This window comes from Littorina saxatilis, linkage group LG10 (assembly GCF_037325665.1).
Source record: "Littorina saxatilis isolate snail1 linkage group LG10, US_GU_Lsax_2.0, whole genome shotgun sequence".
NCBI lineage: Eukaryota > Metazoa > Mollusca > Gastropoda > Littorinimorpha > Littorinidae > Littorina > Littorina saxatilis.
Window position 1 is genome coordinate 3,056,722 of NC_090254.1, and position 27,516 is coordinate 3,084,237.

The 27,516-nt window shown below is 43.5% G+C and overlaps 2 protein-coding genes across 3 annotated transcripts; both read left to right on the forward strand.

The window, feature by feature from the left end:
* Nucleotides 1–318: 318 nt before the first annotated feature.
* Nucleotides 319–1,146, forward strand: LOC138979119 (uncharacterized). Its single transcript, XM_070351929.1, has one exon. The coding sequence runs from the start codon at nucleotides 319–321 to the stop codon at nucleotides 1,144–1,146; it is 828 nt and encodes a 275-aa protein (XP_070208030.1).
* Nucleotides 1,147–12,169: 11,023 nt separating this feature from the next.
* Nucleotides 12,170–27,430, forward strand: LOC138977970 (ribosome-binding protein 1-like). Of its 2 annotated transcripts, XM_070350579.1 has the most exons (6): nucleotides 12,170–12,301; nucleotides 13,228–13,392; nucleotides 14,208–14,639; nucleotides 15,312–15,410; nucleotides 17,868–17,915; nucleotides 25,457–27,430. In XM_070350579.1, exons 2-6 carry the CDS (start codon nucleotides 13,299–13,301, stop codon nucleotides 26,848–26,850), a joined length of 2,067 nt encoding a protein of 688 aa, XP_070206680.1. In that variant the 5' UTR covers nucleotides 12,170–12,301; nucleotides 13,228–13,298; the 3' UTR covers nucleotides 26,851–27,430. The 2 variants fall into 2 exon arrangements, with proteins under 2 accessions (XP_070206680.1, XP_070206679.1); XM_070350578.1 differs by lacking the exon at nucleotides 12,170–12,301 and having other exon boundaries at nucleotides 13,109–13,392.
* Nucleotides 27,431–27,516: the final 86 nt, after the last annotated feature.

Genomic DNA, 27,516 nt, shown 5'->3' on the forward strand with positions numbered 1-27,516 from the left:
TTAGAAGGTCACTGTCCACAATGCTCAATCCATATTCCCGTTACTATTTTTAGAAGTTTTGCTTCGTGTGGCGTCAATCGCGTACGGTGCGCCACTCACCCGGCGAAGCCGGCGTACGGTGCGCCACTCACTTATTGTAGTATTGCAGTATTCGGCTCTACTTCTTCCCGGCGAAGCCGGCTACCCGGCGAAGCGGGTATTCATCTAGTATATTTATATTTATTATATATACATGAATTGACTGCAGAAAAAAAATATGTATCTGTATCATTACTTACATTGTATTATTATACTTGAACGACAGATTTGGTGGCGATAATGCCTGGCTCGGACAGGACAGGGGAACAACCGGCCAGGACAGGGGAACAACCGGCCAGGACAGGGGAACAACCGGCCAGGACAGGGGAACAACCGGCCAGGACAGGGGAACAACCGGCCATGACAGGGGAACAACCGGACAGGGGAACAACCGGCCAGGACAGGGGAACAACCGGACAGGTCAGGGGAACAACCGGCCAGGACAGGGGAACAACCGGACATGACAGGGGAACAACCGGACAGGACAGGGGAACAACCGGCCAGGACAGGGGAATAACCGGCCAGGACAGGGGAACAACCGGCCAGGACAGGGGAACAACCGGACATGACAGGGGAACAACCGGACAGGACAGGGGAACAACCGGCCAGGACAGGGGAACAACCGGACAGGACAGGGGAACAACCGGACAGGACAGGGGAACAACCGGCCAGGACAGGGGAATAACCGGCCAGGACAGGGGAACAACCGGCCAGGACAGGGGAACAACCGGCCAGGACAGGGGAACAACCGGACAGGACAGGGGAACAACCGGCCAGGACAGGGGAACAACTGGACAGGACAGGGGAACAACCGGCCAGGACAGGGGAACAACCGGACAGGACAGGGGAACAACCGAACAGGACAGGAGAACAACCGGACAGGACAGGGGAACAACCGGACAGGCCAGGGGAACAACCGGACAGGCCAGGGGAACAACCGGACAGGACAGGGGAACAACCGGACAGGGGAACAACCGGACAGGACAGGGGAACAACCGGACAGGACAGGGGAACAACCGGACAGGACAGGGGAACAACCGGACAGGACAGGGGAACAACAGGACATGACAGGGGAACAACCGGACAGGGGAACAACAGGACAGGACAGGGGAACAACCGGACAGGACAGGGGAACAACCGGACAGGACAGGGGAACAACCGGACCTGCCAGTCGGGTGACCGAGGCCAAGCAAGAGATGGAAGTGGCCGAAGAGCCTTTGGTATCTTCATGTTCTTCAGAATCATCGCCACAGGGTTAGTGTGTGATCTGTTTTTTTCTCAGCATCGAGGGAGTACAAAGATACCTTGCTTTTAAGATCTGAAAACAAAAGCAGGTGTTACAAGGGAGGGAGTCATAAGTTAAAGGTACTGACCTTGTCAAATCCAGGTGCACGGAGCCTCTGAGGCTTTTAGTCATACTGACCTCAGGCAGCTATCTGTTAGAAGAACTACCAAGTTTCATTGACTTGCACCCAAAGAATCAAGAACTGCGATTTTTTTTAAGAATTAATTTCGCACTCGCACCCGGCTGGTCTTGGCCTATTTTTGGATCTAAATTTAGATCAGGTAGATCACCACATCATGCACAAAAAGACACGTCACTAGCAAACTATGTCAGACGTCATCATGAGTTTGTGTAAAACAAAATGGAGGCCGGAATCACTCAGTTGAATCGAACTCCGACCAAACACCAAGTAATAACTAGGTTAATTTATGCATTCGCGTGAACAAGAAACTGTCGAGCTTCACAGATGTCGTCGTTGGGTAGTTTTAGGTTTGTTTTACTACCATAAGAGGATTTTTGAACTGTAAATGCACTCAGCTGCAACAAAAAAGCAAAACGAAGGCTGTGAGCTGCACTGTGCCTTTAAAATGGAGGTTAGTTTTAACTTGTATTACCATTGCCATTCGTACAATGTCTGGAAAACTACGGTCTCAAACGCATTTATTGTTATTCAAACGAGGCTCTTGAAATGTGGGGGTGGGTGGGTGGGGATTCCACTGTGTATGTATGTTCTATTGGGGGAGGGGAGATAATGCTTCATGAGTGAAACATAGCTGTGTGATATGGGACGTTGTGCAATACTTACGCCTACTTGTATGTCTGCAACGCTTGAATGTTTTAAAAAACCTGTCTGCCGACCTTGATTTTCTGGTTTTACTTAAAGAATTTTAACACAGGTTCAAGCAGACCCTCTCTGTGAAATGGACAGACCTGCCTTGTATATGATTATGATTATATCATATGTATACTTCTGATTTACTGCCATTGCGTTGAGATTGTTTTTTGGTACAAGTATTCCTATAACTGTATAAGTTTTGCTTTTCACTGTCCACAGCGTCCACTTGTGCGACAGATGTGGAAGGGACATTGGCAAGTGGTGACACTAACAAGGTAAAGGAAGAAACATTGGCAAGTGGTGACACTGACAGGGTAAAGGAAGGAACATTGGCAAGTGGTGACACTGACAGGGTAAAGAGAGAAACATTGGCAAGTGGTGACACTGACAGGGTAAAGGAAGAAACATTGGCAAGTGGTGACACTGACAGGGTAAAGGAAGGAACATTGGCAAGTGGTGACACTGACAGGGTAAAGGAAGGAACATTGGCAAGTGGTGACACTGACAGGGTAAAGAGAGAAACATTGGCAAGTGGTGACACTGACAGGGTTAAGGAAGGAACATTTGCAAGTGGTGACACTGACAGAGTAAAGGAAGAAACATTGCATTGGCAAGTGGCGACACTGACAGGGTAAAGGAAGGAACATTTGCAAGTGGTGACACTGACAGGGTAAAGAGAGAAACATTGGCAAGTGGTGACACTGACAGGGTAAAGAGAGAAACATTGGCAAGTGGTGACACTGACAGGGGAAAGGAAGGAACATTGGCAAGTGGTGACACTGACAGGGTAAAGGGAGAAACATTGGCAAGTGGTGACACTGACAGGGGAAAGGAAGAAACATTGGCAAGTGGTGACACTGACAGGGTAAAGGAAGAAACATTGGCAAGTGGTGACACTGACAGGGTAAAGGAAGGAACATTGGCAAGTGGTGACACTGACAGGGTAAAGGAAGAAACATTGGCAAGTGGTGACACTGACAGGGTAAAGGAAGGAACATTGGCAAGTGGTGACACTGACAGGGTAAAGGGAGAAACATTGGCAAGTGGTGACACTGACAGGGGAAAGGAAGAAACATTGGCAAGTGGTGACACTGACAGGGTAAAGGAAGAAACATTGGCAAGTGGTGACACTGACAGGGTAAAGGAAGGAACATTGGCAAGTGGTGACACTGACAGGGTAAAGGAAGTAACATTGGCAAGTGGTGACACTGACAGGGTAAAGGAAGGAACATTGGCAAGTGGTGACACTGACAGGGTAAAGGGAGAAACATTGGCAAGTGGTGACACTGACAGGGCAAAGGGAGAAACATTGGCAAGCAGTGACACTAACAGGGGAAAGAGATAAACATTGGCAAGCAGTGACACTGACAGGGTAAAGAGAGAAACATTGGCAAGTGGTGACACTGACAGGGTAAAGAGAGAAACATTGGCAAGTGGTGACACTGACAGGGTAAAGGGAGAAACATTGGCAAGTGGTGACACTGACAGGGGAAAGAGATAAACATTTGCAAGCAGTGACACTGACAGGGTAAAGGGAGAAACATTGGCAAGTGGTGACACTGACAGGGTAAAGGGAGAAACATTGGCAAGTGGTGACACTGACAGGGGAAAGAGATAAACATTTGCAAGCAGTGACACTGACAGGGTAAAGGGAGAAACATTGGCAAGCGGTGACAGGATGAAGGGACAACTGGACCTGCCAGAGCTGACCGAGGTGAAGATAGAGATCGACATGGCCGAAGAACCTCCACTGTTTTCCTGCTCTGCTGAACCTTGGACACAGGGTTTGTGTGATTATGTTTTGTGTAGCGTCGGAGGAGCATACACTGATACAGTGGAACCCCCTTTTTGAATTCCTGATTGGTCGTCACAATCCACATCAGGAAGACTGATCAAATTTACATCATCTTTTACGTGTTTTGTTTGATTGCAAAGATCATCCTTTAACAATTGGTCGTAGAACAATTCCTATGGTGTTTCAGGATTACATGAAGTCCCAATACAAAATTCAAATAGTATTAGACATACAGAGACTTAAGTGAGGGACTGGGTCGTCCACGACCCAGGAAGCACGGGTGAAGGTTTTATCACCAGTAGAATGTCTATAGACTGTTCGGGAAGAGTTATTCTGTCAAGATACAAGATACAAGATACAAGATATTTATTCACCAATTTTGCAAAAGGATTTCATCTTGGCACGGCACGGTAAAAATAAAATAAAAACCAACCAGACACATATGCAGACACACATCACCATGCATGCATACATACGTACATTACACTGTCATGCACACACAGACACAACTCACACACACACACACACACACACACACACACAATTATTTACATTCTCACACATAACCAGCCACATATCTACATCACAAATTCACATCGTCGCCTTGTAAAGGTAAAAACCATATCAGTTCAAAAGGGGTGCCAGTAATATCAATACAACATTAGTGAATACTAATGGACACACTTGACTGAAATTATGGTTTTAAACCAATAATATCCCGTTAACTTTTGATTTTCATTGTCCACAGCAGCGTCCACTTGTGCGACAGATGAGGAAGGATCATTGGCAAGCGGTGACATGATGGAGGAAGGACGGGGCCTGCCAGAGCTGACGGAGGTTAGATAGAGGTTGACGTGGCCGAAGAAGAGCCTCCGCTGTTTTCCTGTTCTGTTGAACCTTGGACACATGGTTTGTGTGTGATCTTATTTTGTGTAGCATCTAACTTCTGAGGAGTATACAGCGAAACCCTCTTTTAACACATAAGAAATGTGAGAAGAACAGGTATTATAATCAGGAGGTAGTGTTGATATGGAGTGGAATTCACAGACACTGGCAACAGGAGATGTGGAAAACTAGGGCCGTAAAAGGAATAAGCCTTAAATTGTGCGTGTTTGTGCGGATAGTGATTGGTCCACTATAATTTAGACATGAAGACTGTGCCAGTAATTGAAATCAGTGCTCACATACATTATGATACACAAAATTAACCATACATAAAATTATATCTTGTGATCTTAAAAAAAAAAATGTATTTGGAAGAATGACTTAGACTTTGAAGAAATCTTCTCTGATTGGTCGTTTTCATTTCAATCAATCAATCAATATGAGGCTTATGTCGCGCCTATTCCGTGGGTACAGTTCTAAGCGCAGGGATTTATTTATTTTTTATTTAATTTTTAATTTTTATGCAATGTATATCGCGCACATATTCAAGGCGCAGGGATTTATTTATGCCGTGTGAGATGGAATTTGTTTTACACAATACATCACGCATTCACATCGGCCAGCAGATCGCAGCCATTTCGGCGCATATCCTACTTTTCACGGCCTATTATTCCAAGTCACACGGGTATTTTGGTGGACATTTTTTTATCTATGCCTATACAATTTTGCCAGGAAAGACCCTTTTGTCAATCGTGGGATCTTTAACGTGCACACCCCAATGTAGTGCAAGAAGACGACCAAAGGCTACACACGCAAGCCCCTGGTCCACCTGTACACCCAGACAACGGGGCGTCCCCCTTTCAACCAGCAACGTTTCCTCCAACATTCATCAAGAGGTTCAGTGAGAAGACATCAAGGAAGAGGAAGACACAGCTGTCAGCAGCTCGAGCACCCACAAAAAGCCGGAACAACCAGGAGAAGGAATCGACACGTCCTGGCTACACAATGTCAGGAGCAGTGACCTGTGAGCAAACATCAAAATGTGTATCCAACCAGGAGAGCGAAACTTCAAGTCCTGGCTGTGTCAAGTGGGATTCAGTTACCTGTGAACAAGCATCGTGTACTGTGTCGGACCAGAAGAAGAGTGAGACAGCAGCTAAGAGAAGTACACAGCAGGCCACAGGACCCGTGCGTTACATCATACTGCCCACATCTACAAACAGTGTTTCAGTCGTCAAGCCGAATCCCCTTCTACATGTAACTCAGAGTTTCTGTGGAAGCCAGGGTGCTAAAACACATGAGCCTGAAGTGAGAGGTATTGTTAACCCGTGATTTGTAAAAATGTAAAAATATTTTACAAATCACGTCGAACCTAAAACCGCGATTTGTAAAAATGTAAAAATGGAAAAATATCGCATTCCACAAAGTAATGCATGCCTTTTATTATTATTATTTTTCTTGTTTAGAGCCTCTAAGCTGAGTGGTGGGGGTGGTTTTAGTTCCACATCCCATTTTGGTGCAATCCCATTTTGCCGCCGTCCCATTTTTTGCCCCATCCCATTTTCGCGACATTTCACAAGTCAAGCGTCATTTTACTAACATGTCATAACAATAGCGCGACATCCCATTTTGACACCATATCCCATTTGGCCGCCATGCCGTTTCACCGCATTCCATTTCGCCCCCATCCCATTGTCGCGACATTTCACAAGCCAAGCGTCATTTTACTACCGTGTCATAACAATAGCGCGACATCCCATTTTGACACCATCCCATTTGGCCGCCATCCCATTTTGTATTTATTCTTCTTGCCAAGCCTCACTATACTACTATACTGCGTTATTCAACTAGGAAGACATTCCGTTTACGCCAAATCCCAATTTTGCCACAATCCAAAATGGCGGCGAAATGGGATGACGGCAAAACGGCATGGCGACAAAATGGAATGTGGCGCTAGTGGTATGACACGGTGGTAAAATGACACTTGGCCTGTGAAATGTCGCGAAAATGGGATGGGGGTAAAATGGGATAACGGCGAAACGGGATTGTGCCAAAATGGGATGTGGAGCTAATGGTACATAACATGGTGGTAAAATGACACTTGGCCTGTAAAATGGCGCAAAAATGGGATGGGGGCGAAATGGGCTAACGGCGAAACGGGATTGCGCAAAAATGGGATGTGGAGCTAATGGTACATGATATGGTGGTAAAATGACACTTGGCCTAAGAAATGTCGCCAAAATGGGATGGGGGCGAATTGGGATAACGGCTAAACGGGACTAATAGATTCCTTGACTTTGGGGTAGTGCGACTCTGTCACTGCTAGCTTTCCACTGTGAGGAAGCGACCGGAATTTCCCAACGATGGGACATCCTAGTAATGAAAAAAAATGAAAAAAAAATCTTAAAATTAACAGAGTCGCGCTACCCCAAAAGTCAAGGGATTTCGTTTTTGTCCCTTGACTTTAGAGATGACAAGAATATATCGGGCGCAAAAACGTGATTTGTAACAATTTTTACATTTTTACAAATCACGGGTTAACAGGTATTCAGCCCTCAGAATCAGAGAACAACGCTTCCTCGTGGAAACATAGCAAACCCGGCCGTGTGATAACCGCAGGAAAAATACATGCCAAAGAGATAGTCTGCCTTCAGACAAGGTGATACTGTTTGGGAAAACACCATTTGCGTGTACACATTGTGTTGAGAGATTTGCCAGGTTGAGCATTGTGGAGAGACAGGACATGCACGGCAAACTGAGCGTGCACACAGTGATGGCACTGCAGCCCACTCTAGCATGAACATTGTGGAGAGACAGGGCATGCATGGCAAACTGAGCGTGCACACAGTGATGACACTGCAGCCCACTCTAGCATGAACATTGTGGAGAGACAGGGCATGCATGGCAAACTGAGCGTGCACACAGTGATGGCACTGCAGCCCACTCTAGCATGAACATTGTGGAGAGACAGGACATGCACGGCAAACTGAGCGTGCACACAGTGATGGCACTGCAGCCCACTCTAGCAAGAGCAGTGTGCAGTGAGATGAAGACGACACGCACGTCCTGAGGGAGGGAGTAAGCGCACCTAGGGTAGTCCAGTACAGAAACGGAGCATTGCTAAAAATAAATGGACAAAAACATTGCATGATTGTGTGTCCGTTATTGCTGTGATAAAGCAATGACCACCAAATTCAGGGAACACTTATTGGCACATACAGGCAAAAAACACGTGCAGGCTCACATTGCTGTGTAAACTTCAAGGAACACTTAATAACACACACAGGCAAAAAACCACGTGCATGCTCACAGTGCTGTGCCAAATTCAAGGAACACTTAATAACACACAGGCAAAAAACCACGTGCATGCTCACAGTGCTGTGCCAAATTCAAGGAACACTTAATAACACACTCAGGCAAAAAACCACGTGCATGCTCACAGTGCTGTGCCAAATTCAAGGAACACTTAATAACACACTCAGGCAAAAAACCACGTGCATGCTCACAGTGCTGTGCCAAATTCAAGGAACACTTAATAACACACACAGGCAAAAAACACGTGCATGCTCGTGGTGCGGTGCCAAATTCAAGGAACACTTACTAGCACATACAGGCGGGAAAACCATGCATGCTCAGTGCAGTGTCCCCATAATCTGTAGCCACACTTGCTATTGTATTGGGATGAAAAGCAATTTGAATACATACTGAGTGTGGTACGAGATTAAGGTGGGTCAATAGGTTGAAACAACATTGCTTGATAGACACGAACGCTAAAAACAGAATGTGAACAAAGTGGAAGTAAATACTCCTATCCTCAGAGCCTACCGAAAAACATGAGGATGACACATCTGGTCAGAAAAACACATGAAGGCAAGTATAGCTAGTGTGGTTCTGCAGTGCCTGTCTTGTACTTAAATGGTAACAGAGGGAAAAGACCACATACAGTCGAACGAGTCTATAAGAACCACCGAACCGACCAACCAATAGTGATCGTTGAACACAGATGATCGCTATGGAAAAGTGAATTATGTAGAAAAAAGCTTGTTAGGAATTCTTCAGGATGGTCATTATGGGGAGGTGTTCGTTATTGAGAGGTGGTCACAAGGGTAAGATTGACTGTACTTGTTGACGGTGTGGAAGGAGATTGCAGGATGGCAGCAGTTAATGCCGACATAGGTTACACAAGCAGACCAACACCCCGTGTATGCTGGCATTTCACTGTAGTTTATCCAGCTCAGTCAACTAAAGTTACACATGTTAACACGTATATTACCACACATATAGTGATACTAGAGGAATACCCGGCTTCGCCGGGGTGAATCGCGAGACAGAGACAGACAGCGTGGCGGTTCATCACAATCACCTCTGCAAGCGAAGTCCTGTCACACGGGATTGAGAATTTTAGAGCTTATTTCTTAGCCCTATATTTTCTGTTGTGGCTTCTCAAATGCCAGAACATACAGACAGACAAAAGCCGCTAGACCCCATCACAAACAGAACTCTACAATCAACAGGTTTTTTCCCACACACACACACAAACACACACACAGAGAAGCCGTATATATATAATATGTATATCTATATCTATAAATATATAGAGATAGGTGAGTGTATTTTTTGCGTGGCTATAAATTGATTCGACCTTTTCACTTTGACAGTACGAACAACTTACGGGTGCAAGGGAAGCGTTCTGGACAGCGCAGTGACATTCTAAAAATAGTACCTCAGAAACGGGAATTTGGGGTGAACGGTGCGACAGAGACAGACAGCGTGGCGGTTCACCACAATCACCTTTGAAAGGCGAAGTCCTGTCAAACGGGATTGAGAATTTTAGAGCATATTTCTTAGCCCTATATTATCTGCTGTGGCTTCTCACATGCCAGAACATACAGACAGACAAAAGCCGCTAGACCCCATCACAAACAGAACTCTATAATACATAGGTTTTTGCCTACACACACACACAAACACACACACACACAGAGAAGCCGTATATATATATGCATATCTGTATCTATAAATATATAGAGATAGGTGAGAGTGTATTTTTCGCGTGGCTATAAATTGATTCGACCTTTTCACTTTGACAGTAAGAACAACTTACGGGTGCAAGGGAAGCGTTGTGGACAGCGCAGTGGACAGCGCAGTGACATTCTAAAAATAGTAATAGTAACTTAGAACTGAACGGGAAAGCCACACGAAGGAAGGGAGATAAACGCCAAACACTGGAGAAGATAAGGAAGAGTTACTTATAATGGTGAAATGAACGCAAAAACGAAAATGAGTTCAGCGCTGCGCGCTGAGAGCCCGTGTTGAAATATCTCATCGATGATATTGTGTCCGGGGTGTAGCTGAATACGGTGTCCAAATTTGAAAAAGATCCACCGAGAACTTTGGCGTTGTGATGTGGTGTAGCGGCTATGGTGTGTCGGTATGGGGGCCCGGGTAAGCTGAGGTGGAACCAAAATAGCTGAGGTGGAACCAAAATCGGTTCCGCGCTGCGCGCTGAGAGCACTTGTTGAAATATCTCATCGATGAGGTTGTGTCCGGGGTCTCTCTGAATAAGCCCACCAAATTTGAAGCAGATCCATCGAGAACCTTGGCCGCGCATCGCGCACAGACACACAGACAGACAGACAGACAGACAGACAGACACTAGTCGTATATATATATAGATACGTCAACACATGTTGCACCCATTTTTACAACCTTTTAATCATAATGAGCTGGATAACAAATAACATTACAAAAAGCATGAAAAACATTTAATAATTTTGTGACAAATCTAAGGGGTGAATGGTATATGAGATTCACTTGAAACATGGATTGTCAAAGTAAAAGCCAATCAGGCTGTTCTGATGTAGGGCCTATGTTATGTGGATTCTCATTTCAAAGGACAACAATTGTAAACATTCACTCTCAAAAACCTAATCAATGTTGATGATTATTGCTACCAATCATGGTCAGTTTGCAACTTCATGTAGACAATAATTATCAAAATCACACCAAATAGTCTGAAAACATTTGAAATTGAAAAGGTGTGGTAATTATACAGATTTGTGGCGGTTTTTGCAAACTTCATAAGAATTGTTTGATTGTGTGTAATATACCACAGCTTGATTTCTCACTTTTGAAAAAATAAAATCTGCTGAACTTGTCATTGTCGGAATATCTGTGTGTGTGTGTGTGTGTGTGTGTGTGTGTGTGTGTGTGTGTGTGTGTGTGTGTGTGTGTGTGTGTATGTGTGTGTGTGTGTGTGTGTGTGTGTGTGTGTGACTGATCTTTTTAGATCAGTGGTGTGTGTGAGCGTGTGCGCAGATGTGTGCGTGTGTGTGTGTGTGTGTGTGTGTGTGTGTGTGTGTGTGTGTGTGTGTGTGTGTGTGTGTGTGTGTGTGTGTGACTGATCTTTTTAGATCAGTGGTGTGTGTGAGCGTGTGCGCAGATGTGTGCGTGTGTGTGTGTGTGTGTGTGTGTGTGTGTGTGTGTGACTGATCTTTTTAGATCAGTGGTGTGTGTGAGCGTGTGCGCAGATGTGTGTGTGTGTGTGTGTGTGTGTGTGTGTGTGTGTGTGTGTGTAGTGGATCACGTGTCTACATCAGCAGCTTTAAATCTGGTAGTTTGATTGCATTGCCATGGCTATTAACATTTGACCTATCAAGTGCAGTTTATTTTGACTGGATTGAATTGCCTTGTTTTGATGTAATAACTTGTTAAAGTGAATGCCAATACTATACTCGGGAGTTCTGAAATAATTAATCTGAACAGATTTTTTCCCCAAAGCAAAGTCTGCCGACTGACATTCAAAGAAGAATTTATGTTGACAAATCCAAGGGACTTCAGGTATTTTTCAAGAATGTCTTATAACCGAGTATTATGATCCTGAAAACGATGAATAAACTTGATAAACACACACATAAAAAGTCAAGTGTGGGTGTTCCACTATAAAAGACCAAGACCTGTGTACTTGTTAATACTTTGTTTTGTCAAAACTACCGTAATTGATTTATTCAGTATTTCCCCTGGTCATGCCGAATGTAAGTAGCAACAGTTTTGGACAGGGAATATCAATGGGAAGTAACCATACACTGTTTGTAGAAAGCGACAAAATATGGAGTGATGTCCCTTCCTGATAAAAAAAATATACACGTTAGTTTCGAACTTTTCCAATACGCAAGGGTCCGAAAGATCCCAATAACCCTTACATCTGGTTTTTATTTTTCTGCGCAAAATGTACAATTCAATTTGCTTTGTCATGCCATAGGCGCCAGACGCGTCCACTTTTTCTCCCCAAAGTTATCGCTTCCGGCCTCAGGAGCGCGCGCTAACCCTTCTTCCTGTTGCTTGAATTGACGTCTGCTTCAATGGGCATTGGAATCTAATGTGTATACATAATTGGGTTGTGGGCTATTCAGAGTGTCCTTTGGTAAGTTTCATCGTTGACTTTTTTCGTTAGAGTACCAGAGAAAGGATCGGCTTTAATTAATAACCGGGAGAAGTCGCTAGCTCATGAATGCACATCAGTTCTCGACAGTTGCTTTGGTCACAAACTGAGTGAAAGTAATCATTTTTGTCAACATTTAGACCTTAGACTTAGAGCATATCTTATTCAGTGTGGTGGTGAACGTCACACAGGGTGATACGTATCAGGAGGTATTGAAATACACACCGTGGAACGAGATACAGTGCAAAGCACGTTGTCAGTTAAGTTTGAATTGCATTTACTTTTCAGTTGGTTTGGGAAAAAATGTTCTACTTCTTCAGTTCTTGAACTGACATATAATTATTTATTAAAAAAACAAAGGAAATGTGTATTTGAAACAGGCAAAAGCAAAATCCATCATTTTCCTCACCCCTGAAAATAAATGGTCAGGAGGTAGAACATAATAAGTTGAGCATTTTAAATAGATATATATCTTGATTGGAACGGTCCTAGTCCCACAGCTAGAACTCTTTTAAAAACTCTTTTATTCCTACAGCAATAACCATTTTAAGTGCTGGTAACAGATCTTATGTTAATCTTCCAATTCTACACTTGAGCTGTTCAGACTATGTGTGTGTGTGTGTGTGTGAGTGCCTGAATATAGCTGTGTGTGTGTGCATGTGTTTTATGCAAAACGTTCGTGAGCTGTGCTTATGAACGTCAGCGGCTGTGATATTATACGATGCTCATTGTTTAAATGCGCATGTAATAAGTTGATCTTAGTACTGTATTTATTCTTTTTGATCATGTGTTTGTGTTATTAGAAATGCGATGTACATGGTGCCAACAGAACAAATTCCTTGTTAATGTATGTAAAATAAAAATGGACATTAAAGTTTTCTTATCTTATCTTACATTTCCTCCGACAGGCTCGAAGGGTACACTGACAGCGTGGTTCAAAGTTGTGACAAGACTTCTGGAAGCTGACTGCACTCAAAAGATGGAGCAAGTGGATGGAGCGGAGGTGAAGATAGAGATTGATGTCGCTGAAGATCCTACAGCATCTTCATATTCTTCTGAAACACAGCCATGTGGTCTGTATTTCACATTGGCAACCAAGAAATAGCGTATGTCTCCCTCTGGGTTCGAACTTGAAGGAGGGGAGATTATTCTTTACAGTGAAACACAGCTGTACTGTGATAATTGGTGTGTAGATAAACATGTACTCTGCTCATTCCATTAGTCACCAACTGATAAATTGCATGTCTTTTAAAACTGAAGGATATGTATACTTCATATGGCCCAGACGGTTGCAGTGGCCTAGTGGATACGACTTTGGCCTCCTAATTTGGAAGATGATAAGTACAAATCCCAGACCTGGTAGTGCCTTATCCTCTTCGTGTGTACACGCAAGCACAAGACCAAGTACGCACGGAAAAGATCCTGTAATCCATGTCAGAGTTTGGTGGGTTATAGAACTAAGAAGCACAAAAATACCCAGCATGCTTCCCCCAAAAGCTGCGAATGACTGCCTGAATGGCGGGGTTAAAACGGTCATACACGTAAAAACCCACTCGTGCGAAAACAAGAATGAACTTGGGAGTTTCAGCCCCTGAACAAAGGAGAAGAAGATAAGGCCCAGAGTCTGACTGAATAATTTAGATGCACTGCACCAGATAATACAGGGCAGGAATAGGGTTTACTACTACTATTTATAAGTGGAATAGCTATGGTATAAGTAGAAAGACTAGTTAGACTGAGTGGTTCTCTTTAGACTAAGCGGTTCTAAGGAACGATGCATTTAATCATTCAGAAATGTGTTCTTTAAGAAGTAGAGTGTCCTTGGTGCTAATTTTTACTTTAAAAACGCACCAAATTTCCTGATGTATTTTATCATACATATGTGCAGTGTGGATGTCGGGTCAAAAGCACATGTTGGCCAGACAACACAACATGGAAGCCAGGCGCGGCAGACGCAAAGGTAACTTTTCAAACGCGGAAATAGCAGTCCTCCTGACAAAAGTGAAGGAGAACCATGACATCATTGATGCAAATTCATCAGACGGTGTTACCACCCGGATGAAAGAGGCTGTGTGGAAAGAGATCAGTGATGCAGTGAATCTCATCAGCGAGGCGCATAGGACGGCGAAGAACTGCCGGAAGAAGTACCAGAACCTGAAACAAACGTCTCTGAGCATGACCTCATCACAGAGCGTACGCCTGGCCACAGGGGGGTGCAGATCGGTTAGACTGACCGGGGGAACCAAACGGGAAGATTGGCCGCAGTACATGGACATCATTCTGGACATCGTCAAGGGTGCATCTACATCTGATATTCACGGTAGGCAGACAAGTTCAATGTGTGTGTGTGTCATGTGTGCGTAAGTGTGTGTGTGTGTGTGTCGTGTGTGCGGGCGTGGGTGTGTGTGGGCACAAATGTAAAGTTCTCTGCATTTTGAAAGGGGGGGGGGAGGGGGGGTACTTCTACTTTGCTTTTGGAAATTTGCAGCGTTGTGCTTCGTGTCAGCTAGTTAAGTACTTCATGTACGTGTACTAGGTTGGAAGGTTTGGGTGTGTGTGTTTTGAATCAGACAGAGACTATGTGGGATAAAGGTTACTGTGTAAATTAAAGTTTGCGTTGTACATTTGAATTTTTGTGGTAATTTCTAAGAACTGTACATAGTGAACCTTTTCTCGTCTTCTAGTGAAGTTCTACATCTTATTATGTATACTTCAAAAGTTCAAGGCAGAATCTAAAGAACTGTGAATGTTTGTGCTGAAACATCACGCAGAATTGACTCTATTTGAATTGTTCTGTTCATTAATTATGTTCAGAATTGTGGAGAGAGAGTGAGCATATGATCTTGTGACTACTGACTGTTAATTAATAATTCACAAAAGGGGAGGGGGGGGGGGGGGGTACATTTTTTGCAAGTGATGTCTTTTCACATTTCATTGTGAAGTTTTGTCAAAATGTTATCAATATAATGATTTTGTTCATCAACAATTTCAGGGGAACTGGTGTCCAAACTGTGTGGTGACGGTGTCAGTGGTGACGGTGTCAGTGGTGACGGTGTCAGTGGTGATGACAGTTCCAATCAAACGGAGAAAGGTGAGCAGTATGTGCGAAATAGAATTTGACATTGTAACGTTTTTGTAAGTTCAACCGCTTTGACTTACCCCCCGCGGGTTAGGGGGAAGAATTTACCCGATGCTCCCCAGCATGTCGTAAGAGGCGACTAACGGATTCTGTTTCTCTTTTTACCCTTGTTAAGTGTTTCTTGTATAGAATATAGTCAATTTTTGTAAAGATTTTAGTCAAGCAGTATGTAAGAAATGTTAAGTCCTTTGTACTGGAAACTTGCATTCTCCCAGTAAGGTCATATATTGTACTACGTTGCAAGCCCCTGGAGCAAATTTTTTATTAGTGCTTTTGTGAACAAGAAACAATTGACAAGTGGCTCTATCCCATCTCCCCCCTTTCCCCGTCGCGATATAACCCTTCGTGGTTGAAAACGACATTAAACCCCAAATAAAGAAAGAACCGCTTTGACTTTGAACAGCAATGGTGCATGATGTTAAAATCATGTAAAGCAGTTAATTACCAACAAGGCAAGGAGAATGCCTCAAACGCAGACAGGTCATTTAATTTTTTATCGTAGCACCAAGTCAATTTAAGGTGTAATGACATAGCAACAGCTTTATTTTGATAGTTGACAAGCTGCCAGTGTCCACACCTTCTCAGCCGTGCTGTGCAGGTCAGAATTTGGTTCGCGGCCCAGCGGACCCAGTTGTTCCTGCCAGTGCGCCCGCACTGACTGGTTACCAGGGCGATGGAAATCCAAAAAGTCACAGCAGTCTCACTATCTCTGGCGAGTGCTGTATCTAGGAGATTTACAACACATTCCCTTCATTCTAATGCCCCACTATCTTGCACCAGTCTGTCAGCCAGGCAATAAGCTTGCTGTGTGTCCAGCCAGGGATGTTTATACCCACTGTAATTGATAGTAGGCAGCTTCAAGTGAAACAGGCCCCTTGGCACTGAGCAGGAAATGGATTCCAGATGTTAAAACAAATGCCCCCTTATCTCAGTTCCCTCTAATCCTGTAGCTTTGCTGGTACCTAGACCTGTTGGGAGAGATGCTATGCTGCAGGTTGTAATAAACAGTTCTAGGGGAAGCAAGACTTGTCTGGGGGGAAAAAGGGTGGGGGGGGGGGGGGGGGGGCGCCAAGGGTTTGGTCTGTACTTTGGGACGAGTGTCTACTCCCACTCACTGTGCTCTCTGTTCTGTGGAAAGCAAGCACTACTGGAATGAATATGTGCCTTATCTAAAGGAAAGTGAATGTGTTGGTATCTGTGCTGTTTTATTTTGTTGTTTTTGTGTGGACTGTGCTCATTTTCATGCCGTCAAAATGAATTGTGAAAGTTGTATACAATACAATGGAGTGCAGTGTATTGGATTAGCAGTTATTCATTCTACTTTCTGGTGCAAAGGTAAGGCTTGCTTCATTCATTCTGCTTGCTGTTCTGTGTTTAGCATGCTTGTTGCCTCTAAAACAAAACTGTATTATGTCTGTAGTAAAAGTGTGCTAACACTTTCAAAACACACCAAAGCACCTCAATCAGTTAGTACTAATAAATACTTCTTACCAAATTGAAATGGGATTACAATTGCATTGAGTGGTATCTGCAGAAATCGATCTAGTCATGTGTCAAATTTCAAAAAAGAAATGCAACAAACGGCTCAGCTATCATTAAATAAAGTTGTAAGTAAGAGTATTACAGCTACGGTCAGACAGGCCAGTTTGTTGCTGGCACCCTCAGCTGACTGGCTGGCTCGCTGTGTGCAGCTGGCTGGGCTATTTATAGATGGCTGCTCTAGATAACCGAATTCTCAGTGCTGGGAAGGTGTGTGTCACTTTGACATGCATTCAGAACCTGCACTTAATGGCGCTTACCTGTGATTTCTTTTCCAGTGGTTTTACATGTGAAGTTTGTGTGGAGGGGGGGAGGGAGGGAAGGGGTATGTCAGGAGCTGCATGAGCGCTTTACACTCGGCACACACCTAAAGCTTTTCACGAACCTCGTTGTTAAACATCTATCAAATTTGAATGTGTACTAAAACGCAACACTACATAACAAGAATGCTTTACATTTGCCTGGAAATTTGCATTTTAAGTGCACCTTCCCCTCCCTGTAACCTTGCCCACCCCAACCCCAATGTATTACAAAGGGGAGATACATGGGCATTTGCTGTTCTGGTTAGGCCAAACAAAAATATATGTTGATTTAGGGTAACGTGACCCAAAAAATAAGGTCGGCTATTTTTATTAAAAAATTTTTTTTTTAAATTAAGTCGATTTTAAAGGAGGTTACTTCCCGTAGTCTCGGTATAGTTCACAGAATGTGCCAAACATTTTTTTTTTTTTTTGAGAAATGAAAAAAAAGTTTTAGGGTTGGCGGCAAAAAAGTTTTAGGGTCAGTCGGGTTATCCTAAACCAACATATTTTTTTGGGCCTTATTTTCAAACTAGACTACAAATGCACATCTTTACGGTTTTATTTTCAGGTCAAGGGAGTGAGGATCTGAGCCAGAGTCAAGGCAGTGGTGAAGAGAGTGAGTTTCACACTTCACGTATATAATTATAATGAAATTACTGAACTAACAAATTAAATTAATGATCAGAATCATCAGTGAACATTTTTTTAAAAAGAGTGAAATAGAACTTGTTCAGTGTTGTTCCCAGGCAGGCCTGGGTCTTTGGTTATTTAGGCATAGGTACCATTTTTGATACAACGCATTGATTGTTCTACACCCAGGCCAGAAGAATGTTCAAGAGCATTTGACACACAGCATTTTTTCTGACACGTCCATTTCTTTGCAGACAGAATATTTTGATCGGATATACAGTAGAACTCCCCCTTAGCGACCCGACCACCCCCTGTTTACGACCACCCCCTGTTTACGACCACCCCCTTTTTACGACCGATTTTGCTACCACGGATGCATTCTACTATATAATGAACCCCCAGTGAACGACTCACCCCAAAACGCGACTTACGACCGAGCTTTTGGGGATGAATTACGACTTTCGCGCATTTGTAGTCGAGCAGACGAAAACAATACATGGCGGCTCTTGCTCCTCGAACTATCGCGAGACGAAAAAAAACCTAAATCTCGCGCACGATAGAATCCGCGGCGACTTCCTTAGGAGTCGGGAAGACGCAAATCCTGTGTATCGTCAAGGATAATGACCCAAAACGCGACTTACGACCGAGCTTTTTGGGATGATTTACGACTTTTGCGCATATTTCGAGCAGACGAAAACACAACATGGCGGCTCTCGCTCCTCCAACTATCGCGAGAAGAAATAACAAGTCGCGTAAGGCGAAAATACAACATTTAGTCAAGTAGCTGTCGAACTCACAGAATGAAACTGAACGCAATGCAACGCAGCAAGACCGTATACTCGTAGCATCGTCAGTCCACCGCTCACGGCATAGGCAGTGAAATTGACAAGAAGAGCGGGGTAGTAGTTGCGCTGAGAAGGATAGCACGCTTTTCTGTACCTCTCTTTGTTTTAACTTTCTGAGCATGCTTTTAATCCAAACATATCATATCTATGTTATTGGAATCAGGATTCGACAAGGAATAAGATGAAAGTGTTTTTAAATTGATTTGGAACATTAAATTTTGATAATAATTTTTATATATTTAATTTTCAGAGCTTGTTTTTAATCCGAATATAACATATTTATATGTTTTTGGAATCAGAAAATGATGGAGAATAAGATGAACGTAAATTTGGATCATTTTATAAAAGAAATATTTTTTTTACAATTTTCAGATTTTTAATGACCAAATTTTTAAGCCACCACGCTGAAATGCAATACCGAAGTCCGGGCTTCGTCGAACAATACTTGACCAAAATTTCAACCAATTTGGTTGAAAAATGAGGGCGTGACAGTGCCGCCTCAACTTTCACGAAAAGCCGGATATGACGTCATCAAAGACATTTATCAAAAAAATGAAAAAAACGTATGGGGATATCATTCCCAGAAACTTTCATGTCAAATTTCATAAAGATCGGTCCAGTAGTTTGGTCTGAATCGCTCTACACGCACACACACACACACACACATACACACACACATACACCACGACCCTCGTCTCGATTCCCCCCTCGATGTTAAAACATTTAGTCATAACTTGACTAAATGTAAAAACGAAATCTCGCGCGCGCGAGATCCTGATACATCCGGGTTTTTTCTGCACACTATCTTGTCACGACGACTGTCTTGTTGACAAACGAAGATTCGCGAAAGAAAAAGAAAAGCGCCGACTCTTGAGTAGAGAGCTAATAAAGTAATCGCTAATCGAGCGAAGTGGCAATCCGCGGCGACTTCCTTGGGAGTCGGGAATACGAAAATCCTGTGTGTCGTCAAGGATAATGACTCGGTGTTATCTAGATGGTGAGAAGGATAGCGAAGCGAAAGTACGCAAAGAGAGGAGCCTGTACGAAGACCTCAACGATCGTGGTCAAGTTTAGCGATGCAAGGCGACGAATCATTCATATGAGCGGAAAGATGATTCGGGAGAAAAGTCGTTATGCTTTCTATCGAGTTAGGACATTCGGATTTTACTGGTTGCGCCACAATGTCAAATGTGCTTCACTCAGCGGGGAGCGAGCATTACGCCATGAGTACATTTTCTTTGAAATTTGAGTTCAAGTTGTTCTGCTGTAATGTGTTTGGGTGTGTGTGTGTGTTTTGATATGACAGTAAACTGCAACTGTGTGTTTGTGTGTAAACATGACAGTACATACACTGCAACCAAATTCATGACCGCCCGGGCCAAAATCTAAAACCCCCCTTTTAAGACCCCCCCCCCCCCCCCCCCCCCCCCCCCCCCTTTTTACAACCTAATTTTCAAGGTTTTTCCAAAGTCGTAAACAGGGGGTTCTACTGTATATATTTTGAATCCAGGTCCAAGTGTCTGGGAACAACACCAGGCCTGAAAGTGGCGAGTAGAAACACAGAACTGGCGAGTAGAAATATTCATCTACTCAACAAATGCGAGTTGATTAAGTTGCTGAAACAAATGGTTGGTTTGGCGAGTAAAATTTGCGCTATGAATAGTAAATTTTGAGAAGCACTAGCCAAAGGCCAGTGCACCATTGTGGACTTTCAGGGCTGAACACTGCTGTTTACAGGCTTTTGGCATTCGCAATACCGCACTTCAGTGGTTTCGGTCGTATCTAACTGAGAGAAAGCAGTTTGTTCTTGTTGGTGACCACCAGTCAGCCACAGTTCCCCTTGAGTTTGGCGTCCCACAAGGCTCTGTGCTGGGTCCTGTCCTTTTTATTCTCTATACAACTCCTCTGTCCAATGTAATCTCGACTCATTCCGTCGAGCAAGAAATGTTCGCAGACGACACACAACTATACAAATCAGAATCACCTGAAAACATTCCTAACCTCCTTCACTCTCTAAACATCTGTACTTCAACTGTTAAAACATGGATGTCAGAAAATAAACTCAAACTGAATGACGATAAGACCGAGGCGATGTGTTTCTCAAAATTAAAAAAAACTCACTCTCTTCCAAAAGCAGTAACACTCGGTGCTGTTAGCATTGATTTTGCAGATAAAGTCCGCGATCTTGGAGTCATTATTGACCGCGATCTGACTATGAAACAGCATGTCACCAAAACCTGCCAGGCCGCATACATTGAGTTGAAAAGGATTAGTTCAGTCCGCTCTTGTCTGACTGAAGAGGCCACCAAAACACTAATTTCTTCGTGTGTGCTATCTAGAATAGACTTTTGTAATTCAGTACTAATCGGTAGCCCCCAGACTATCATCCAACCACTGCAAAGGGTTCAACATTCAGCTGCAAGATTAATTTGTAAATCCTCCAAGAAGCAACCTTGTACTCCCCTTTTGAAATATCTGCACTGGCTTCCGGTCAATCAAAGAATTAAGTACAAAAGCTCGTGTCTCTGTTTTAAAATCATCACTGGTTCTGCACCTTCATATCTGTCTGAACTCGTAAACCTGTACGTCCCTTCCAGATCGCTGCGCTCTGCCGCTGACACTCAAATGTTCCGAATTCCAACACAAAAAAAGAAAAGTACATGGACAACGCGCATTTTCATTTGCTGCTGTTAAAACATGGAACTCCCTTCCTTATTCTGTCAGACATAGTCCATCCTATTCTTCTTTTAGATCAAATCTGAAAACGCACCTGTTCACACAGCATTTTCTAGACTAACCAGTAACTCCCAAACTGTCTGGTGACCCCTGCAGCAGCCAGTGATCTGGAAATCGTGTGCTGCTACTTTTTCTCTTTTCCTTGTGCAAACTACAAATCGGTTTATCTAGTTAGATAAATGGATGTGCATAAGCACGAGCTTGGTTTTGTGATTATATCTGCGGCTTTTTTGTGTGTACGCCATGTATGCAGATTGTGTAGGTATATTAGTATTCATGTGTGAGTGCATGTGTATGTGTGTGTGTTGTATGTATGTGTGTGCGCCTGTCTGTATGCGTGTGTGTGTGTGTGTGTGTGTGTGTGTGTGCGTGAACGTATGTCTGTGTGTATCTGTGCATGTGTGTGGTGATAGCATGTGTGTGTGTGTATGCGCACGCGTATGTGCGTGCGCACGCGTGTGTTTGTTTGTGACTGCATGGATTTAAACGATGAATTTGCTTTTGTACTCCTGTTCTTTTTGTGTCTTAATGCTGTATTTTGGTTTTGTACATGTGTATAGCAATGTCATTGTAAAGCGCTTAGAGCTTCTAGGTAAGCGCTCTATAAGTTTCCATTATTATTATTATTATTATTATTACATGCAATGCAAAGACGGACCTACGCTGGTATTCAGACTCAATAGATTTATAGCTGTGGTGCAGTGGTTGAGCTGTATCCGGTGTCAATAGATTTATAGCTGTGGTGCAGTGCTTGAGCTGTATCTGGTGTCAATAGATTTATAGCTGTGGTGCAGTGGTTGAGCTGTATATCCGGTGTCAATAGATTTATAGCTGTGGTTGAGCTGTATCCGGTGTCACCGCCACAGCTCTGTGTAGAGCTTTCTGTTGCATTTCACTGGTACAGTGGAACCCCCCTGTTGAGACCTCCACAAATCTGAGAAAATCAGGTCTTAAAAGAAAGGTAGTCTTGAAATATGGGTACATTGACAGACGCTATGAGCAGAAGATATGACAGATCAAGGTATGTATTAACAAGTCGCGTAAGGCGAAAATACAATATTTAGTCAAGTAGCTGTCGAACTCACAGAATGAAACTGAACGCAATGCCATTTTTCAGCAAGACCGTATACTCGTAGCATCGTCAGTCCACCGCTCATGGCAAAGGCAGTGAAATTGACAAGAAGAGCGGGGTAGTAGTTGCGCTAAGAAGGATAGCACGCTTTTCTGTACCTCTCTTTGTTTTAACTTTCTGAGCGTGTTTTTAATCCAAACATATCATATCTATATGTTTTTGGAATCAGGAACCGACAAGGAATAAGATGAAAGTGTTTTTAAATTGATTTCGACAATTTAATTTTGATAATAATTTTTGACTCACATGCGAAGCAAAAGTGAGTCTATGTACTCACCCGAGTCGTCCGTCCGGACGTCCGTCCGTCCGTCCGGAAAACTTTAACGTTGGATATTTCTTGGACATTATTAAGTCTATCAACACCTGATGTGGCCTGATGGTGTATGGTTACAAGATCTCAAAAAACATGTGCGGCAACTTGACCTCACTTCAAGTTTAAGGTCACAGGAGCCGTAATTGTTGTCTTAAAAACGACCATTTTTCACATTTTCGCATTTTTGAGTCACTTGAGAAAAAGTGACTCTATGTAATCGGTCAGTGTTAGTCTGTCTGTCCGGCCGGCCGTCCGGCCGGCCGTCCGGCCGGCCGTCCGTAGACACCACCTTAACGTTGGACTTTTCTCGGAAACTATCAAAGCGATCGGGCTCATATTTTGTTTAGTCGTGACCTCCAATGACCTCTACACTTTAACGATGGTTTCGTTGACCTTTGACCTTTTTCAAGGTCACAGGTCAGCGTCAAAGGAAAAATTAGACATTTTATATCTTTGACAAAGTTCATCGGATGTGATTGAAACTTTGTAGGATTATTCTTTACATCAAAGTATTTACATCTGTAGCCTTTTACGAACGTTATCAGAAAAACAAGGGAGATAACTAGCCTTTTCTGTTCGGCAACACACAACTTAACGTTGGGCTTTTCTCGGAAACTATAAAAGTGACCGGGCTCAAATTTTATGTGAACGTGACTCATTGTGTTGTGAATAGCAATTTCTTCCTGTCCATCTGATGCCTCATATAATATTCAGAACTGCGAAAGTGACTCGATCGAGCGTTTGCTCTTCTTGTTTTCTGAAGTTATCGAGAATGGCAACCTTAGCTATGTATGCTATACAGGGCAATGTAAGCCCTATCTTTGGACACCAGTTTGGTTGACCTTGCTTCAAGGTCAAGGTCGCAAGGGTCCTTTAAAGTTGGATTGTATACATATTTTGAAGTGACCTTGACCCTGAACTATGGAAGATAACTGTTTCAAACTTAAAAATTATGTGGGGCACATGTTATGCTTTCATCATGAGACACATTTGGTCACATAAGGTCAAGGTCACTTTGACCCTTATGAAATGTGACCAAAATAAGGTAGTGAACCACTAAAAGTGACCATATCTAATGGTAGAAAGAGCCAATAAGCACCATTGTACTTCCTATGTCTTGAATTAACAGCTTTGTGTTGCATGACCTTGGATGACCTTGACCTTGGGTCAAGGTCACATGCATTTTGGTAGGAAAAATGTGTAAAGCAGTTCTTAGTGTATGATGTCATTGCTAGGTTTAGTTATTTGACCTTGACCCTGAAGGTCAAGGTCATGTAAAGGTCAAGGTCAAGCATGTGAGTCGTATGGGCTTTGCCCTTCTTGTTATATATTCAATTTTCAGAGCTTGTTTTTAATCCGAATATAACATATTTATATGTTTTTGGAATCAGCAAATGATGGAGAATAAGATGAACGTAAATTTGGATCGTTTTATAAATTTTTATTTTTTTTTACAATTTTCAGATTTTTAATGACCAAAGTCATTAATTAATTTTTAAGCCACCAAGCTGAAATGCAATACCGAACCCCGGGCTTTGTCGAAGATTACTTGACCAAAATTTCAATCAATTTGGTTGAAAAATGAGGGGGTGACAGTGCCGCCTCAACTTTCACGAAAAGCCGGATATGACGTCATCAAAGACATTTATCAAAAAAATGAAAAAAACGTTCGGGGATTTCATACCCAGGAACTCTCATGTCAAATTTCATAAAGATCGGTCCAGTAGTTTAGTCTGAATCGCTCTACACACACACACACACACGCACGCACGCACACACGCACGCACATACACCACGACCCTCGTTTCGATTCCCCATCGATGTTAAAATATTTAGTCAAAACTTGACTAAATATAAAAAGGGAAGTCTTAAAAGGGAGGTTCCACTGTACTGACCTGGGTGCTCATGGCTTAACTCATCAGTTAGCCTTTAGTCAAATCATTAAGAGAAATCAACATAAAAAAATAAAAAATATTAGTTAATGAAACTTTTAAACTTCCGCTGAAGGAAGGTTTGACTCCTTACACCATTGTTCTATTTCGGACATGATCTCACAAATAATGTTCACTTGCTGACGCGCGCACTTCAATGCTGCTGCTGCTGCTGCTTTGCCGCTAATGCAAGAGCGTGTATCCTCTGGCACTCACTTGCCAGAACGTTTGGCGCCAAAACCTCCACTACAACACGGTGACACCCTCCCTCCTTACTTCTAGGTCCCGCCCACATCCGCTATCTCCATTCCTTCCCCCTCCCTCTCCATCCTTGTCCAGTCCTAAATACCATCGCATCACCTTCAGTTTAAACTGACACTTTAATTTCTGAGAAAAAACTCAATTTGTGTTAATTAAACGTCCCATTCACAAACATTTCTTGTTATTTTTAAGTTTAGATTATGGAACGTTGTCAATCTGTCTGTGTCAGTTAAAAAGAATCAACAGGAATGATAAAACTCACACCGCAGCGAGTTTGATTAAAGGGCTGAGTCTGTTGTTCATGTGCAGGCCTCCATCTAGACACAAGTACCCCTCCGTGCTCTTCAGGCCCAACCATGGCAGTGGTGCACATACAAGGCGGTAAAGCCATTGCAGTCACTCTCAGCCCCAGTCAAGCACAGCATTGCATGGGGAGCTTCAGCGGCAGAGGGGAAGACCTCTTGAACAGTGGCAGGGACAAAGGGGATAGTTCCTTGAACAGTGGTGCGGAGAGAGGGGAACGTTCCCTGTATAATAGTGCGGAGAGAGGGGAACGTTCCCTGTATAATAGTGCAGAGAGAGGGGAACGTTCCCTGTATAATAGTGCGGAGAGAGGGGAACGTTCCCTGAATAATGGTGCAGAGAGAGGGGAACGTTCCCTGAATAATGGTGCAGAGAGAGGGGAACGTTCCCTGAATAATAGTGCAGAGAGAAAGGAACGTTCCCTGAATCATGGTGCAGAGAGAGGTGAACGTTCCCTGAATAATGGTGCAGAGAGAGGGGAACGTTCCCTGAATAATGGTGCAGAGAGAGGGGAACGTTCCCTGAATAAGGGTGCAGAGAGAGGGGAAAGTTCCCTGAATCATGGTGCAGAGATAGGGGAACGTTCCCTGCATAATGGTGCAGAGAGAGGGGAACATTCCCTGAACAGTGGCGCGGGGAGAGGGACAGACCTCTTGAACAGTGGCAGGGACAGACGGGAATGTTCCCTGTATAATGGCGCAGAGAGAGAGGAACGTTCCCTGAACAGTGGCAGGGACAGACGGGAATGTTCCCTGTATAATGGTACAGAGAGAGGGGAACATTCCCTGAACAGTGGCAGGGACAGACGGGAATGTTCCCTGTATAATGGCGCAGAGAGAGAGGAACGTTCCCTGAACAGTGGCAGGGACAGACGGGAATGTTCCCTGTATAATGGTGCGGAGAGAGGGGAACGTTCCCTGAACAGTGGCCCGGGGAGAGGGAAAGACCTCTTGTACACTGGCGCGGAGAGAGGGGAAGGTTCTTTGTACACTGGCGCAGAGAGGTGGGAAATCCCCTCACCGAGTCTTGGCGGCACAACAACGGCAGGTCTCCCACCAGGTGTGCGCCACAGTTCTGTAGCGTGCACCTCATCACTGGAACGCTCCTCTTCGGACACTAGCAAGAGAACCGTGTCGCCAAAGAACTTGAAAAGAAAAAGGAAAATGGAGCATTCTCAGGATCGTTCTGACTATGCATCACTGGTGGAAGTGGAGATAAAAAAAACAAGACTCGAAATTCAGGCATTGGAACAAAAACTAGAAATGCAAGAAGAAAAACATGCACTAGAAATGCAGATTCTACAAACTCAGCTAGGCAGTGAGCAAGCAAAGAAAGAAATCCTTGAGAAGCAGCTGAACTCTGCATCATTAGAGAGCACGGATTGTTCCTCATCTTCCTAAAACAGCTGTGAAAAAGCTACCCCTTCCACAACTTTAAAGGTACCGTGCTTCCTTTGTGTTCACCACCACAGAACTCTCCAGGCTTGTGCATTGAATAAAAGAATCCGTCCGCTTGGATACCTACCACAAGTCAAAAGGGTGGCTGCATTCTGTGCTGAGTTGTGTACACAATTAATTTTGCAAATGGACACCTGTGTCAAATTATACAAACGTGGACAGGGATTACCAAATCGTCCGCCAGGTCGCCAGCTAGGGTCAAATACAATTTCCACCGGGCTAGTAGAAACCATGCACCTGGTAACTCGCCCGGCTGGCTGGTGAAAAATCGGGTGGAATGCAACACTTCTGGTTGAACCATTTCTACTAATTCTAGTTTCAAAGTGTTCGTTATAAACTCTGCAGATGCAGCAAATGTGGTATTTACTGTGGCTTGAGAGTTTAAATGTGGTATTTACTGTGGCTTGAGAGTTTAAATGTGGTATTTACTGTGGCTTGAGAGTTTAAATGTGGTATTTACTGTGGCTTGAGAGTTTAAATGTGGTATTTACTGTGGCTTGAGAGTTTAAATGTGGTATTTACTGTGGCTTGAGAGTTTACATGTGGTATTTACTGTGACTTGAGAGTTTAAATGTGGTATTTACTGTGGCTTGAGAGTTTAAATGTGGT